Source organism: Crotalus tigris, unplaced genomic scaffold (assembly GCF_016545835.1).
Source record: "Crotalus tigris isolate CLP2741 ecotype Arizona unplaced genomic scaffold, ASM1654583v1 scf7180000017753.6788120, whole genome shotgun sequence".
Classification (NCBI taxonomy): Eukaryota; Metazoa; Chordata; class Lepidosauria; order Squamata; family Viperidae; genus Crotalus; species Crotalus tigris.
Window position 1 is genome coordinate 479,494 of NW_024096615.1, and position 16,018 is coordinate 495,511.

At 41.8% G+C, this 16,018-nt stretch overlaps 1 protein-coding gene across 3 annotated transcripts in view; it reads left to right on the top strand.

The window, feature by feature from the left end:
- TXNDC9 (thioredoxin domain containing 9) overlaps positions 1-16,018 on the top strand; it is a 39,859-nt gene that overhangs the window by 20,922 nt on the left and 2,919 nt on the right. For all 3 annotated transcript variants that reach the window (XM_039340585.1, XM_039340586.1, XM_039340584.1), the window contains exons 3-4: positions 11,067-11,185; positions 12,513-12,767. In XM_039340585.1, coding sequence (XP_039196519.1) covers positions 11,067-11,185; positions 12,513-12,767 — 374 coding nt within the window. The remainder of the gene's footprint in view (positions 1-11,066; positions 11,186-12,512; positions 12,768-16,018) is intronic.

The following is a 16,018-nucleotide window of genomic DNA, read 5'->3' on the forward strand; positions in this document are numbered from 1 at the left end:
CAGCCTGCTAGATCGCGGGTGGCAGCCCCTGTGTTATTTAAAGAAAAGAAAGATGGGGGGTTACGATTGTGTGTAGACTTCAGGGGTTTAAATGCAGTTTGTGTAGAGAATTTCTACCCTTTTCCACTTATGAAAGAACTATTAGCTCATTTGATAAAAGGTAAAATTTTTACCAAGTTGGATTTACGAGAAGCCTATTATAGAGTACGTATAAAGGAAGGGGATGAGTGGAAGACAGCATTCAATAGTCCGTTAGGGAGCTACCAATATAAAGTAATGCCGTTTGGCTTGAAAGGAGCCCCTGCTGTCTTTATGCAGTTAATAAATGAGGTGCTTCATGAGTATCTATACCAAGGGGTTTTGGTATATCTGGGTGATATTCTTATATATTCAGATAATAAGAAAGACCATGTGGAATTAGTGCGCAAAGTACTACGGAAACTCCTTGATGCACGATTATATGTCAAACTGTCGAAGTGTGCATTTCACCAGGATAAGTTAGATTATTTGGGATATAGAATATCAGGGGGAGGAATAGAAATGGATCCAGCCAAAGTCCAAAGTGTATTAGACTGGCAACCGCCACAAACGCGTCGCCAATTACAAAGTTTCTTGGGCTTCGCTAATTTTTACAGGCAATTCATTCCATCATTTGCCCAGGTAGCATTGCCATTAACAAATCTGTTATGTACCAAAGCTATGGAGGTTAATCCTCGGCCTAATCAGCCCTTAACCTGGTCACTGGAGTGCCAACGTGCTTTTGAAACATTAAAAACCTTGTTTTCTAGAGAACCGCTTTTACAACACCCCAATCTAGAGGAGCCATTTGTGGTACAAACTGACGCCAGTGATGTGGCGGTAGGAGCAGTATTATTACAGAAAAATGAACAAGACAAATTACAACCTTGTGCATTTACTTCCCGTAAATTGAGTGCAACTGAGCGCAGGTGGGCGGTGTGGGAGAAGGAAGCCTATGCGGTGAGGTGGGCGTTAAGTACTAGGCGTCACTTCCTTGAAGTGGCTAAAGGGGGGTTCGAAGTGTGGACTGACCACAAAAATCTAGAAGCATTACAATCGCCTAGGCGATTAGCCCCGAAACATGTAAGGTGGGCTTTGTATTTCCAAAGATTCAAGTTCAAACTGAAGTACGTTCCAGGAAGAAAAAATTTCCTTGCAGATGCGTTATCAAGGAAACCGCAGTACCATAGCAAACGGGAGGAAGTGATTCAAGCCCTCATAACCCCGATTGGCCAACATAGGGATAAAATCGCGGTGATACGGTCAGTGGAAGACCTGGTACTAACTCTTCAAAGTGAGCTTAGAAGTGACCCATGGATAATAAATAATCCACAGACTCTCACTATGAGAGATGGACTGGCTTGGAAAGGGGGAAAATTATATGTTCCGCAATCATTACGACTTAAAGTACTGAACCGAGGTCATGATGTGAAACCAGCTGGACATTTCGGATTCCTGAAAACCTTACATCTAATAAAACGACAATTTTGGTGGCCAGGGATGAAAAAAGATATAGAAAAATATGTCCAAGAATGTTCCATGTGTGCGGTGTCAAACCACGAGTGGGGAAACCGGCAGGTCTATTACAACAAGTCTCTGACCCTTACCGTCCCTGGGAAGAGATAGGCATGGATTTTATAGTAGATTTACCAACCAGCCACGGAAGCACGGTTATCTGGACAGTGATAGACTTGTTCTCAAAGCAGGCACATTTTATCCCATGTAAAGGGTTACCGTCCGCAAAACGCCTAGCAAAGCTTTTTGTGACCCATATCTATCGGTTGCATGGGGTGCCGCGATGGATCATTTCGGACCGAGGGGTACAATTCACCTCTCAGTTTTGGAGGAACTTTATTAAATCAATTGGATCTTCCCAAGGATTGAGTACTGCATTCCATCCCAGTACAAACGGAGGAGCTGAGCGGGCTAATGCCATGATTGAACGGTACGTCAGGTGTTACGTGAACTATCAGCAAACAAATTGGGCTCAACTTCTACCGTTTGCAGAGGTAGCGTATAATAATACCATCCATAATAGTACAGGATTTGCTCCATTTAAGGTAGTTAATGGAATGGATTTCGTCCCTATCCCCGAACTACCTCGAGGAAATACGGGACCACAACAACAAGTGAATGGGAAGAACAAATCAATAACGTGTGGATAACCGTGAAGAAAGCCCTACAAAAAGCAGAGTTAGTAACGAAAAAGCAGGCGGATAAAAAAAGGAGACCACAGAAGCCCTTCCAAGTTGGTGAAGAGGTGTATTTGTCCACCAAATACTTAAACCTACGCAGACCATGCAAAAAACTAGGACCAAAATATATCGGACCTTTTAAGATAGAACGTATAGTCAACCCCATAACAGTAAAATTAAGGTTAGCGCGCAGCCTTGGTAGAGTGTACCCAGTTTTCCACAGTGGATTACTGAAACCAGTAACCAAACCATCATTTAGACAAGTACCCCAACAGCCAGGACAAGTGGGAGGAAGCCATTATGAAATTGAAAAATTATTAGATTCAAGATATAGAAGGGGCCGACTACAATATCTAGTACTGTGGAAGGGATATCCAATGTCAGAGGCATCATGGGTGAGGGAAACCGATATGGAAGCCCCTCGGTTGATACGCAAATATCATCGGAAATATCCTAAAAGACCTGGGGGGATGGGATATGTGCCTGTTACTCCCCTACCAAACTAACTTGTGTTTTACCTATTACAGGACGATACCTGGTAGGGGGGTCGCATGTCAAGCCCTCCCGGGCTCGACACACAAGCAAGGGGGGGAACCAACCTACTGGCCAAGAGGGAAGAACATATAACGGGCAGTGTCTCCGCAAGCAACCATGGTTAAAAGGTCTAACAATGATGCGGAGCCCAGCGGTCATGCGGAGCAAAAGCTGACATGCGCAGAAAGACTGTCGCACATGCGCAGATCCATCCCAAAACCCGCTTAGCAGCTGAGTAGCGGTGGAATTACAGTCAGCTGATGGAAGGCGAGCCGCGGATCGCAATAATCACACAGGGTGTCCGGCAGAAGCCTGTCTCGCAGAATGATGTAAATGCTGATAGGAGGCCAGGAGGGTGGGAACGGGGTTAGTGCAGGTGTAGGGTATGAGCACGGGTGTGGTGAAGGTGTGGTCCGTAGTAACCTAGGGCGGGGTGCAAGTGTAAATGTACTTAAATAACGCTGGGAGGCAGTTGCTCCCAGCGCAAACTTTGTATAACACAGAGCTAGTGCTAAGCTTGTCTGTGTTACCGTCACTGCATTCTCTAAAGTAAAACGGAGCTGTTTCAACACAAGAATCTTGTCAGCGTGTTCTTCGTGCGAAACCGGTAGGGAGGCTGACAGCCACCTCATTCTCTGTCGTCCCCTTCTTCTATTGCCCTCAATCTTTCCCAGCATTAGGCCCTTCTCCAGTGAGTCCTTCCTTCTCATTAGGTGGCCAAAGTATTTGAGTTTCAACTTCAGGATCTGGCCTTCTAAAGAGCAGTCGGGGTTGATCTCTTCTAGGACAGACCGGTTTGAATGCCTTGCAGTCCAAGGGACTCACAAGAGTCTTCTCCAACACCATAGTTCAAAGGCCTCAATTCTTTGTCGCTCAGCCTTTCTTACGGTCCAACTTTCACATCCATACATTGCAACTGGGAAAACCATGGCCTTGACTATACACACTTTTGTTGGCAGGGTGATGTCTCTGCTTTTTAGTATGCTGTCTAGATTTGCCATAGCTTTCCTCCCCAGGAGCAAGCATCTTTTAATTTCTTGGCTGCAGTCCCCATCTGAGGTGATCCTGGAGCCCAGGAAAAAAAAATCTGTCACTACCTCCATTTCTTCCCCATCTATTTGCCAGGAATTGAGAGGGCTGGATGCCATGATTTTGGTTTTCTTAATGTTGAGTTTCAAGCCAACTTTTGCACTCTTCTTCTTCACCCGCATCAAGAGGCTCTTTAGTTCCTCTTCACTTTCTGCCATTAGAGTGGTATCATTTGCATATCTTAGGTTGTTGATATTGATATTTCTCAATCTTAATTCCAACTTTTGATTCATCTAGCCCTGTCTTTCTCATGATGGGCTCTGCATATAAGTTAAATAGGCAGGGCGACAGTATACAGCCTTGTCGGACTTGTTTCCCAATTTTGAACCAATCAGTGGGTCCGTTTCCAGTTCTCACTGTTGCTTCTTGACCCGCATATACGTTTCTCAAGAGACAAATAAGATGGTCTGGTACTCCCATCTCTTTAAGAACTTGCCAAAATTTGTTGTGATCCACACAATCAAAGGCTTTAGCATAGTCAATGAAGCAGAAATAGATGTTTTTCTGGAACTCCCTAGCTTTCTCCATGATCCAGCGTACGTTGGCAATTTGATCTCTAGTTCCTCTGCCTCTTCAAAATCCTGCCTGTACTTCTGGTAGTTCTCGATCCACATACTGCTGGAGTCTAGCTTGCAGGATTTTAAGCATAACTTTACTAGCATGTGAAATGAGTGCAATGGTGAGGTAGTTTGAACATTCTTTGGCATTGCCTTTCTTTGGAATTGGAATTTAAACTGACCTTTTCCAATCCTGTGGCCACTGTTGAGTTTTCCAAATTTGCTCGTCATCCCTTCCGTAAGTCAAAATGACTCGGAGCGGACCCCCTCCTATTGGTGGCAGACTGACATATTACTTCCACAAATGGGAAGACACCACCAAGGACACCTGGGTTCTCACCACCATCAGAGACAGTCTGTCTCTGGAGTTCTTGACCTCCCCTCCTCGGCGTTTCATCGCCTGCCCGCTATCACGAAATCCCATAAAGCAAGGTCTCATGAAGGAGGCCATTCAGCATCTGCTAAACATAGAGACCATAGAGCAGGTACCACCAGATCAATGGGGACAGGGGTTCTACTCCATCCTCTTCGTGGTTCCCAAAGCCTCGGAGGGTTGGAGGGCAATACTCGATCTCAAGACCCTAAATTCATACCTAGTGTATCACAAGTTCAAAATGCAAAACCTTCATTCCATTTTGGGTAGTATTCGTCAGGGGGATTTCCTGACGTCAATAGACCTTACAGAAGCATACATTCACATCCCCATACATCTGTATCACAGATGGTTTCTCAGATTCAGGTATTCCAACCATCATTACCAGTACAAGGCCTTACCATTTGGCCTTTCATCAGCCCCCAGGGTCTTCACCAAAATCCTGGCGGTTCTTGCCGCACAGCTCAGGTTGGTGCCGGTCCACGTTCAGTGCTACTTGGACAATATTCTAATCCAGTCGTCATCGATACTGAACACTCGTTCGGACTTGGCACTGACAATCAGGATGCTTCAAGATCCACGGCTTTCTGATCAACTTTCAAAAAAGTCACTTGACTCCAACCAACCGAGTGTTACACTTGGGCTCAATAATAGATACCAACCTGTGCCAAGTTTTCTTATTGCAAGAGCGTCAGATCAGCATTTGTACACTAATCCTCAAAGTGCGCAGAAAAAAAATGGGTAACCCTACTTCTGCTCTCACAATTGTTGGGTAAGCTGATTTCCTGCATTGCCATAGTACCATGGGCCAGGCTCCACACGAGACAGTGGTTTTTGCTTCTCTACCAGAGGCGGGGCGTAGACTCCTTTCCCCAGTGGGTATGGGTCCCTGCACTAACGCTCACATCTCTTCTCTGGTGGCTATCTCCAGCTTTGTCCAAGGGCTCTCCTTTCAGAGAACCAGTTTGGGTGATCTTGACCATGGATGCCAGCCTATTCATATGGGGGGCACACCTCCAACTTCAGTTTACCCAGGGGCGGTGGTCCCAATGGGATTTCAAACAGAGTATCAATTAGTTAGAACTCAGAGCCACCTGCCACTTCGTCATTTCCACTAAAAGGTTGCAGGCTGCCACATGCTGGTCCTGACGGACAATGTGGCGGCAAAGGCCCATGTAAACAGGCAGGGTGGAACCCAATCTCGGGCTCTGATGTCTGAGGCCTGGCTACTGGGGTCATGGGCGAAGAAAAATTTTCTGTCCCTAAGGGCGGAGCACATATCAGGGGTGCCACTGTTCCGAGAATTCTTGAATACCTTATGGATGGAGTGGATATGGGCTTGGCGCCCAACACTATCCGTAGGCAGGTGGCCGTGCTTTCCACGGTATTCACCTGTGCTAACTCCACGCCGTTGTCTCATCACCCAAGGGTTCAATCCTTTATCAAAGGAGTCACCAATAGCAGACCCTCTGTAGTACATCGGTACCCCTCTTGGGAGCTGCCCCGAGTTCTACAGGCTCTTACGGGACCTCCCTTTGAACCTCTCAGATCTTGCTCTCTTCGTTATTTGTCCCATAAGGTGGCCTTCCTGGTGGCCATCACATCGGCAAGGTGGGTTTCTGAACTGGCTGCTCTTTCTGTTAGGGAAGACCCGTGTGCCTTCCACCAGGACAGAGTGGTACTGCGATTGGATCCCCTGTTCATCCCCAAGGTGAATGCACTGTTTCACCGGGCCCAGGAAATCGTTCTGCCGAACTTCTGTCCCAATCCTTCCCACGCACGGGAATGGCAGTGGCATTCCCTGGACGTGCGCAGGGCACTGCGTCATTACCTTAAGAGGACTGCCCCTTTTCATAAATCGGAGGCACTCTCTGTCTCCTTCCATGCAGGTTCCAAAGGGCAGAAGGTCTCCTCTTCTACTATTGCCCAGTGGATTAAGGCCTGTATTGTTGAATCTTACCAGGCCTATTCTTTACCAGTTCAAAGCCGCTTAATGGCACACTCTACGCGTAGCGCTTCCACATCAACAGCATGGCAAACTCAGACTTCCATAGCTGATATCTGTAGGGCGGCGACGTGGTCATCCCCTTCACCTTTCATATGTCATTACAAGCTCGACAAGTTTGCTTCTGCAGAGGCCGCATTCAGCCGCCAGGTCTTACAGCAGGTGGTCCATTTCAACATCGACACTTCACCGGCCTGCATCCCACCCATGGGCTCATAGGAACTTTGGTATGTCCCATTCATGGATTCTACATTCCTCTATATGCTGGAGAAGGGGCGTTGTCTTACCTGAATGCCTTTTCTCAGCGTGAGGAATGTAGAATCCACCCCCTCCCTGTTCACTTTAGCAGTCAGGTCAGTGTCAGCAATTCAGGAGCCATCACGTTACACAATCATTGGCTTCGCCCTTTTTTGAAACTGGGGCATGGTCAGACCCTGCAGGGGCGTGGCAACTTTGATTGATTGGTCTAAATGGGCTAGAGGACTTCTAAAACCCATTCGTGGATTCTACATTCCTCATGCTGAGAAAAGACGTTCAGGTAAGACAACGCCCCATCTGAGCCACAGTCAGTTCCTAGTCTTGTTTTTACTGACTGTATAGAGCTTCTCCATCTTTCGCTGCAGAGTACATAGTCAATCTGATTTCTGTGTTGACCGTCTGGTGATGTCCATGTGTAGAGCCATCTCTTGGGTTGTTGGAAAAGAGTGTTTGTTATGACCATCATATTTTCTTGACAAAATTCTATCAGCCTGTGCCCGGCATCATTTTGTACTCCAAGGCCAAACTTACCTATTATTCCGGTTATCTTTTGGCTTCCTACTTTAGCATTCCAGTCCCCCATGACGATAAGGACATCATTTTTTGGTGTTAATTCTATAAGGTGCTGTAGGGCTTCATAGAACCGGTCAATTTCATCCTCTTCAGCACCAGTGGTTGGGGCATAGATTTGGACTACTGTGATATTAAATGGTTTGCCTTGGATTCGAATTGAGATCATTCTGTCATTTTGGGGATTGTATCCCAGTATTACTTTTCCTACTCTTTTATTGACTATGAAGGCTACTCCATTTCTTCTGAGGGATTCTTGCCCGTAGTAGTATACCTGATGGTCACCTGAGTTAAATTCACCCATTCCTGTCCATTTTAGTTCGCTGATTTCTAAGATATCAATGTTCAGTCTTGTCATCTCTTTTTTGACTACGTCTAGCTTGCCTTGATTCATGGATCTTACATTCCAGGTTCCTATGGAGCAGCAGTTCTCAACCTGTGGGTCGGGACCCCATTTGGGGTCGAACGACCGTTTCACGGGGGTCGCCAAACAACGCAGTCTGCCATTTTTTCCCCCCTTTTCCTTAGCTGTGCTACTCCCTTTTATTCTATTGGCTTTCGAAAGCCAATAGAATAGACTCTCTTGAATAGAGTCTAATTCCATTGGCTTTCAAAAGCCAATAGGAATTGTCCAGGCTGTCTCTGCCCTGCTGAGCCCGCCAAAAGTCCCATTCTGCAAACGGTGCTGAACCCATTGAGTAGTCCTCGACTTACGACCGGTTGAGTAGTCCTCGACTTACAACCGGTTGGGGGTCACGGCATTAAAAAGGTTGAGAACCACTGCTATGGAGAAAAGATTTTTACAGCATTGGACTTTCCTTTCACCACCAGATAGATCCACAGCTGAGCGGCCTTTCAGCTTTTGCCCAGTCGCTTCATTCTTTCTGGTGCTACTAGTATTAGCCCTCTGCTCTTCCCCAGTAGCATATTGGACACCTTCCAACCTGAGGGGCTCATCTTCCAGCGTCATATTTTTTTGCCTTTTAGTACTGTCCATGGGGTTTTAATGGCAAAGATACTGGAATGGTTTGCCATTTCCTTCTCCAGTGGATCACATTTTGTCAGAACTCTCTACTATGACTTGTCTGTCTTGGGTGGCCCTGCACGGCATAGCTTATAGCTTCAATGAGTTACGCAAGCCCCTTAGCCACGACAAGGCAGTAATTCATAAAGGGGTTTATAATATTATGCAAAAGTAAAGTTGAGGTTCAGTGTTAATGCTTCCTTCTACTGCAACAGAGGAAGTATGTTCTTTTTCCCTTCTCCCCTCACTTCCCCCCCCTTTTTCCTCCCCACTGTGTCCTACTATTTGCTTTTGTATTTTTGTATTTTATTCTATAATCTAATAAAATATTACAAACTGTAGAAAAAAAGAACCAGTTTTAATTTCTTCTGTCACTGTTCCTTTGCTGAATCACTTTCCTTTTGCACTGACAAATGTATGATGAATTCAAACTTGGTACTTTTATGACTTGTGGACTTCAACTCCCAGAATTCCTCAGCCCTCATGGCTGGTTGAGGAATTCTGGGAGTTGAAGTCCACAGGTCTTAAAGTTGCTAAATTTGTAGATTCCTGATCTAGCTGGTTGGCCCTTCTGAGCTTTTCCAATCCCTTCCCTGTACCCTTAAAAGACACAGGAATCAAGTGCAAAGCTAGAAAATAAAGAAACACAAATTCCCGTTTTTTTTTTCTCTTTAAGCTGCCTCAGGCGTGTCACATGTCACAATGTTGCAATCCTTGACTGAAAGGCTCGGGCAATTGCAAAAAGCTTCAGCTTTAAATTAAGCCTGTTTACCTTCAAAGACAACTTTCTAAAAGCCACAGACAGATTCAGTTAAAGGGGGTAAAACTAATTATTTATTTATTTATTTATGAGACTTATATACCGCTTTAAGTGCAAGCACTCTCTAAGTGGTGTACACCAGTAAGCAATGTATATATATATATTTACATTGCCCCCAACAATCTGGGTCCTCATTTTACCTACCTCGGAAGGATGGAAGGCTGAGTCAACCTTGAGCCGGTGAGATTTGAACCGCTGACCTGCTGAACATAGTCAGCTAAAGTGGCCTGCAGTACTGCACTCTAACTGCTGCGCCACCTCGGCTCATATAATTACATTTGTTTAAAGGGATTAAACCTTTCCTGGTGTCTTTTTTCCCCTTCTCCCACCCAAACCACATTCTTTTATAGTCTCTCCTCTCCCCCCCCCTTTTTTTTCTTCAGTTCACCTCCAGCTCCAAGCTGCTTTTGGAAGCGCCAGTCAGCTGGAGCCCTGCCAGCTCCTGGGGCTTCTGCCAAGCCCAGACAGTCCTGCAGCTGCAGCTGCCTCTCCCTCAGGCTTGGCTCACTTTGGCTCATTCCCCTCCCCTGCTACACTTGGCTAGCAATCAGGTACCAGCTGCCATGTGGCAAAGTACCACAAGTGGTACGCGTACCACTGGTTGAAAAGCCCTGACTTAGACTATCTGATTCCCTGTAGTTAGGCATTGGACTAGCTGCTATAACATTCTAGCTTCTTGAATTCTTTTGACATTGGCTGACAGATTCTTCAAGTGTTGAACAATTCCTGCCAAAGCCAAAATTGTCCTTTCATTATTTTCCATATAGTGGATGAAAAACAATATAATAATATCTTCTTGTGCCCAGTCTATACATATCTTAAGACTTCCTGAGTCATTACAATTATCAAAATCAATAAGTGTTGTGATATAAAAAAACTCAGGAATATACACAAGTGTAGTTGAAAATCTTTATGAAAGGTTAGATTGAGTTTTTTCTGCTAAAAAATTCATGAACAGTTTTTGGGAGCCAAATGGTTACCCTTGAGCTTGAGTAGTATGCACGAGGCCACAGTTTTAAAAATAAAGATGAAGTGAAAAAGTGAATTTGATATAATTTATACTTGCAATGTAACTCAAATACAAACTAAGTAATTGCAGTTCCTATATCACTAAAATGGCTTCAAGAATTTTAGAGTGGAAGTGATATTTGGAATACAGATATTTGTGACTAATTAAATTACTGTACGAATACACAATGGTTGCAGACCTATATAATTCCTGAATATAATTGGCGGATAAGTTGGAACAAATATGCGCATGATTCCACTGGGAATTTACTTCATATTAAGAGTATTAACCATTAAAACATTGTTTTTTGGAATGCACACTTTCTGTTCTAGTCCTTTTAGTTTTGGAAATGATTTATAATAAATGTTGAAGTGCTTTTTATTTAAATATATGATTCATTTTGGAACTAACATTTACCAACTTCAAAGCAAATCAGAAATGCTAAAATTACCACCAATGCAACTTTGAAGTTGGGATTTGGATTCATCAGGTGGTTAGACATAGTAGAACTTGTCCTCACAGAATAATTGTAGAAATATAATCTTATGTGCAACATTTCAAGGAATGATTTCTTTCATGGCATCAAGTATAAAACTTTGTATTCTTATTAATAGGAATGGCTTTCAAAAGGACATGGAGAATATCGAGAAATCCCCAGTGAACGAGAATTTTTTCAAGAAGTAAAAGGGAGCAAAAATGTGGTCTGTCATTTTTATAAAGATTCAACCTTCAGGTAATCTTTGCTAAAATCATTTGTTGAAGAGATCTCAGAAAATTTGGAAACTCTTTTCCTAGTACTGACTGAGTTTAGTGTATCTTTTTAGCAATTTAACTTCTTAAAGTGAATCAATGTTCATCTTATAACATAGGCATGGAAAGAACCATTATTCCTCAATAAAAACATAAATCAGAGTCGGCTGAACTGTAACTGTCTGTTGTTATTGTTCAAGTTAGATATGATTAACACTTTAGTGGTTATTCAGAAATAAATCTCATTGTTAAGTTGAAATTCCTTTCTAGTTAATGCATAGAATTGCCATATTTTTAAATTTAGGAGCCCTTTATAAAACTAGCTATAAGTTTCTAATCATAATTGTAACTGCATTCACAATATAGTATTTTGTTTAGCTGTTGTTTCTTGAATAACTATAATATATTGATTCTCCATATCATGCCAAACCATAATCAAGGAAGTTGATAATAGTTTGTTGAAGATAAGAAACAGTTCGGTGATTCTAAGGACAATTATCTGAAAGATTTATCTCAAAGTTCTGATGGCAATGATCTAAGATAACTTTCAGATCCAGTTGTTGCATTTTTCACAGTATCAGCTCCCAAAGGCAAAATTAAGGGAAGTTGTAAAATAAATTTTGGGTATGTGGTTGATATCTACCTGCTGATTTTAATATTTAATTATATCTGTATAAGGAACATTTTCCTGAAGGTAAGAGGTCTTAAGTAGCAGAATACTGTACCTAAAACAATAATGGACCTTGTTTCACTCCTTTTCAAACAGACAGAATGACAACTTTCAGGGATGGTTTAATAGATTCCTTTGCTGAAAAAGGGGGTTGGATTAGATTACTAACGAGTCCATTTTAACTTTGATTTTATGAATTACCATTGGTGGTAATAGGATGACAAACTGTTAAGGATGGTTTAATAGATTCCTTTACTGAAAAGGGGGTTGGATTAGATTACATATAAGACCATTTTAACTTTGTTTCTATGACTATATTACCATTGGCATGGGAAAATGACTAAAATAGCACTTGTGGTGTTTTTAGGTGGTGCAAAGCATTTGAAGGGGTCTTCCTGAAGTGCCCGTCTTGAAAATGTTAAAACAACCATATTCACTTGGTTCATTCAAAGGGCTTTGTGCATTTATATGCATATATGTGGAGAAAACATTTCAGCTGTTGCTGCTAGTGAAGCAACTAGGTATGCAGAAACATGAAAACACACTTCAAATGTTTTGCACAGCTTTACTTGAGCTAGAAAACAAAAAGTGACTTCAGATTTCACTATTTAATGTGTTAAATGTTTTTATTTTTCCTCAGATGCTTAATATTAGATAAGCACTTAACAATACTTGCAAAAAAGCATATTGAGACTAAGTTTATCAAGTTAAATGCTGAAAAATCACCATTTCTTTGTGAGAGACTTCACATCAAGATAATTCCCACATTAGCACTAATAAAAGATGGAAAAACTCAAGATTATGTGGTTGGATTTACTGATCTTGGCAACACAGATGAGTTCACCACAGAGACTTTAGAATGGAGATTGGGTTACTCAGATATCATCAACTACAGGTAAATAAAATGAATCTTACAACAGTAGCTGATACACTGTTATATAATACTCTTAATATAAAAATTATCTTCCTGACAAAGTAGTGAAATTGATATTAAATTAAATCATCATTTTTGAGGCTAATGGTTTCTGCTTTCCTGATTTATGTTTTTTTTACTAATGTATTACAAATATTTTGTACCTTTTATAAAATACATAACGTTTTATATATTTTTATGTATGTGTAGTTCATATGTATATATCCAATACAAGATATAACAGAATATAGAGACCCTATACTATAGGCCAGCATTCAGATCTACATTCACTGAAGACTACAAGGGAGAAGACCCTGCATGCATAGATGTGCCAGATAGCTTCCATTAGAGGAAATGGTCCCTAAGGAACCCTGGAGCCAAGATATATAAGTCAAAACCAATTATTTGAACTGCACTTGGCAGCCTATTGATAACCAATGCAGCAACTGGAAATTATGTGTAATATTTTCATAGCAGCCATTCATAATCTGGATGTAGCTTTCGAATGGTTTCCAAAGGCAGCCAAGCAGTTTCTGGACAAAGCATCCTAGTTCAAATACGACCACAACTGATTCACTAGCCTTAGGTAGGTAAGGCTAGTTCAGGTTCCCATCTGTTATTCCACTAGCAACTATCAAAATAACCCAAAATTTCAGACCAACTCCTTTTAGGAAGAGAGTCCTAAACTATTTGTCCAGAAGTAATACTGGGACTATCTCAAATCACAATCATTCTGAACAAAAAGCAACTCTTTCTTGGACTAAATATGATTTTTTTTCCAAATGCCAGAGGTTTCCAGACACTGGGCTAGGATTTCCATTGCATCTTTACTTCAGTCTGAAATAGCAGTACAGATTTGAGTATTATCAATATATACTTCATGCATGACCAGCAGATGACTTCTGGTGGCTTCCTATTCAAAAGTAGCATGGAAAAGTTACAGTGAGGGGAAAAAAATATTTGATCCCCTGCTGATTTTGTATGTTTGTCCACTGACAAAGAAACTATCAGTCTATAATTTTAATGGTAGGTTTATTTTAACAGTGAGAGACAGAATAACAAAAAAAATCGAGAAAAATGCACTTCAAAAAAGTTATAAATTGATTTTCATTTTAATGAGTGAAATAAGTATTTGATCCCCTATCAATCAGCAAGATTTCTGGCTCCTGGGTATCTTTTATACAGGTAACGAGCTGAGATTAGGAACACTCTCTTAAAGGGAGTGCTTCTAATCTCAGCTTGTTACCTGTATAAAAGACACCTGTCCACAGAAGCAATCAGATTCCAAACTTTCCACCATGGCCAAGACCAAAGAGCTGTCCAAGGATGTCAGGCAAGATTGTAAAGGAGAACCTCCTTTACCTCAGCCAGGCATTGAAAATGAGTCATGGATGGGTATCTCAGCATGGCAATGACCCAAAACACATAGCCAAGGCAACAAAGGAGTGGCTCAAGAAAAAGCACATTAAGGTCCTGGAGTGGCCTAGCCAGTCTCCAGACCTTAATCTGATAGAAAATCTGTGGAGGGAGCTGAAGGTTCGAACTGCCAAACCTCAGCCTCAAAACCTTAATGACTTGGAGAGGATCTGCAAAGAAGATGTGTGCAAACTTGGTGGCCAACTACAAGAAACGTCTGACCTCTGTGATTGCCAACAAGGGTTTTGCCACCAAGTACTAAGCCATGTTTTGTGAAGGAGTCAAATACTTATTTCACTCATTAAAATGCAAATCAATTTATTACTTTTTGGAAATGCGTTTTTCTGGATTTTTTTTGTTGTTATTCTGTCTCTCACTGTTAAAATAAACCTACCATTAAAAATCATTTCTTTGTCAGTGGGCAAACGTACAAAATCAGCAGGGGATCAAATAATTTTTTCCCTCACTGTAGTCAAATGTTTCACTACCCATTCCTATAAAATGGTTCCTCCAGCCCCCAGTCCTTTTAGGCAATCCAGTAGGGAACCAAGGGCATGGTATAAAAAACTACGCAAGCTCCAATAAGACAAAGAAGGGCACCCCCGCACACACACCTTCAGGAACCCAGTGCAAATCCTCTAGAGCCATCAGAGGATTGGAACACTATTTCTGCTCCATATATAGGTCTGACTCAAAGTTATTCAAATAATCCTTTTCTAGTCCAAGCACCAGCAGAGCAGCACATCTAATCACAGCAAACATTCCATGCACAGTCATTGCCACCATCATCCCAGCCACAACACTTCAGCTGTTGATGGACCTGAAATTTAGGAAGGCAAATTTCTCACAAAGCTATTGCTTCATCACTGCCAAATCAGGTTTCGTAATACATGCCCATTTATCCATCACCATGTGATGTCTAAATGAGATTTTATTCAAGACAAAACTAACATTTGTCAAAAGCAGCCTGTATCCAAGGCCATCAATTTTTACTAGAGATTCATAAATACAGAAACCTAAACTAAATGTCCAGTCACTTGAATATTCTGCTATCTTTCTTGCTCTCTTTCATTTTCTGGAAAGAATCTTGAGTTTGAATGTCACTAGGTTAGCCACCAATCAAGTTCCTTTTTCAGTTTCAGTCTTCTTTCTATTCAGGTTTTTTTTCTCTGTTCAGTGTCCTGTTCTTTTGCCTGCTATCTCCATTTTTCAACCATCAATCCAACCACATTCAACTTTTCCTCATCCACCTTGATTTTCAAATCAATCTCAGTTGTCAAACATTCTAATTACTATTACAAATTTCTAATATCCTTCCCTAATCTACTACAAGATAACAGTGATAACAGTTCCCAAACAAAAATGTAACTAATTTCTAGGTGCCATCTTATAAGAAAAATGCAAGGGATAAGTATACTTTTGCTAATTAAATTTTGGAGTTTATTACCACAAGATATAAAGAACCATGATGATGCAATGATTAGAATGCAGTTTTTCAGGCTAACTCTGCCAACAGCCAGCAGTACAATCCTGACCGGCTCAAGATTGACTCAGCTTTCCATCCTTCCAAAGTCAGTAAAATGAGGACTCAGATTGTTGGGGGCAATATGTTGACTCTGTAAACCTCTTAGAGAGGGCTGCAAAGCACTATGAAGCGGTATATAAATCTAAGCGCTATTGCTACTATTGCAATGCAGGTAATCCTCAACTTACAACAGTTCATTTAATGACCATTCAAAATTACAATGAAACTGAAAACAGTGACTTACGATCGTTTTCCACAGTTACGACCTTTGCAGCATCCCTATAATCATATG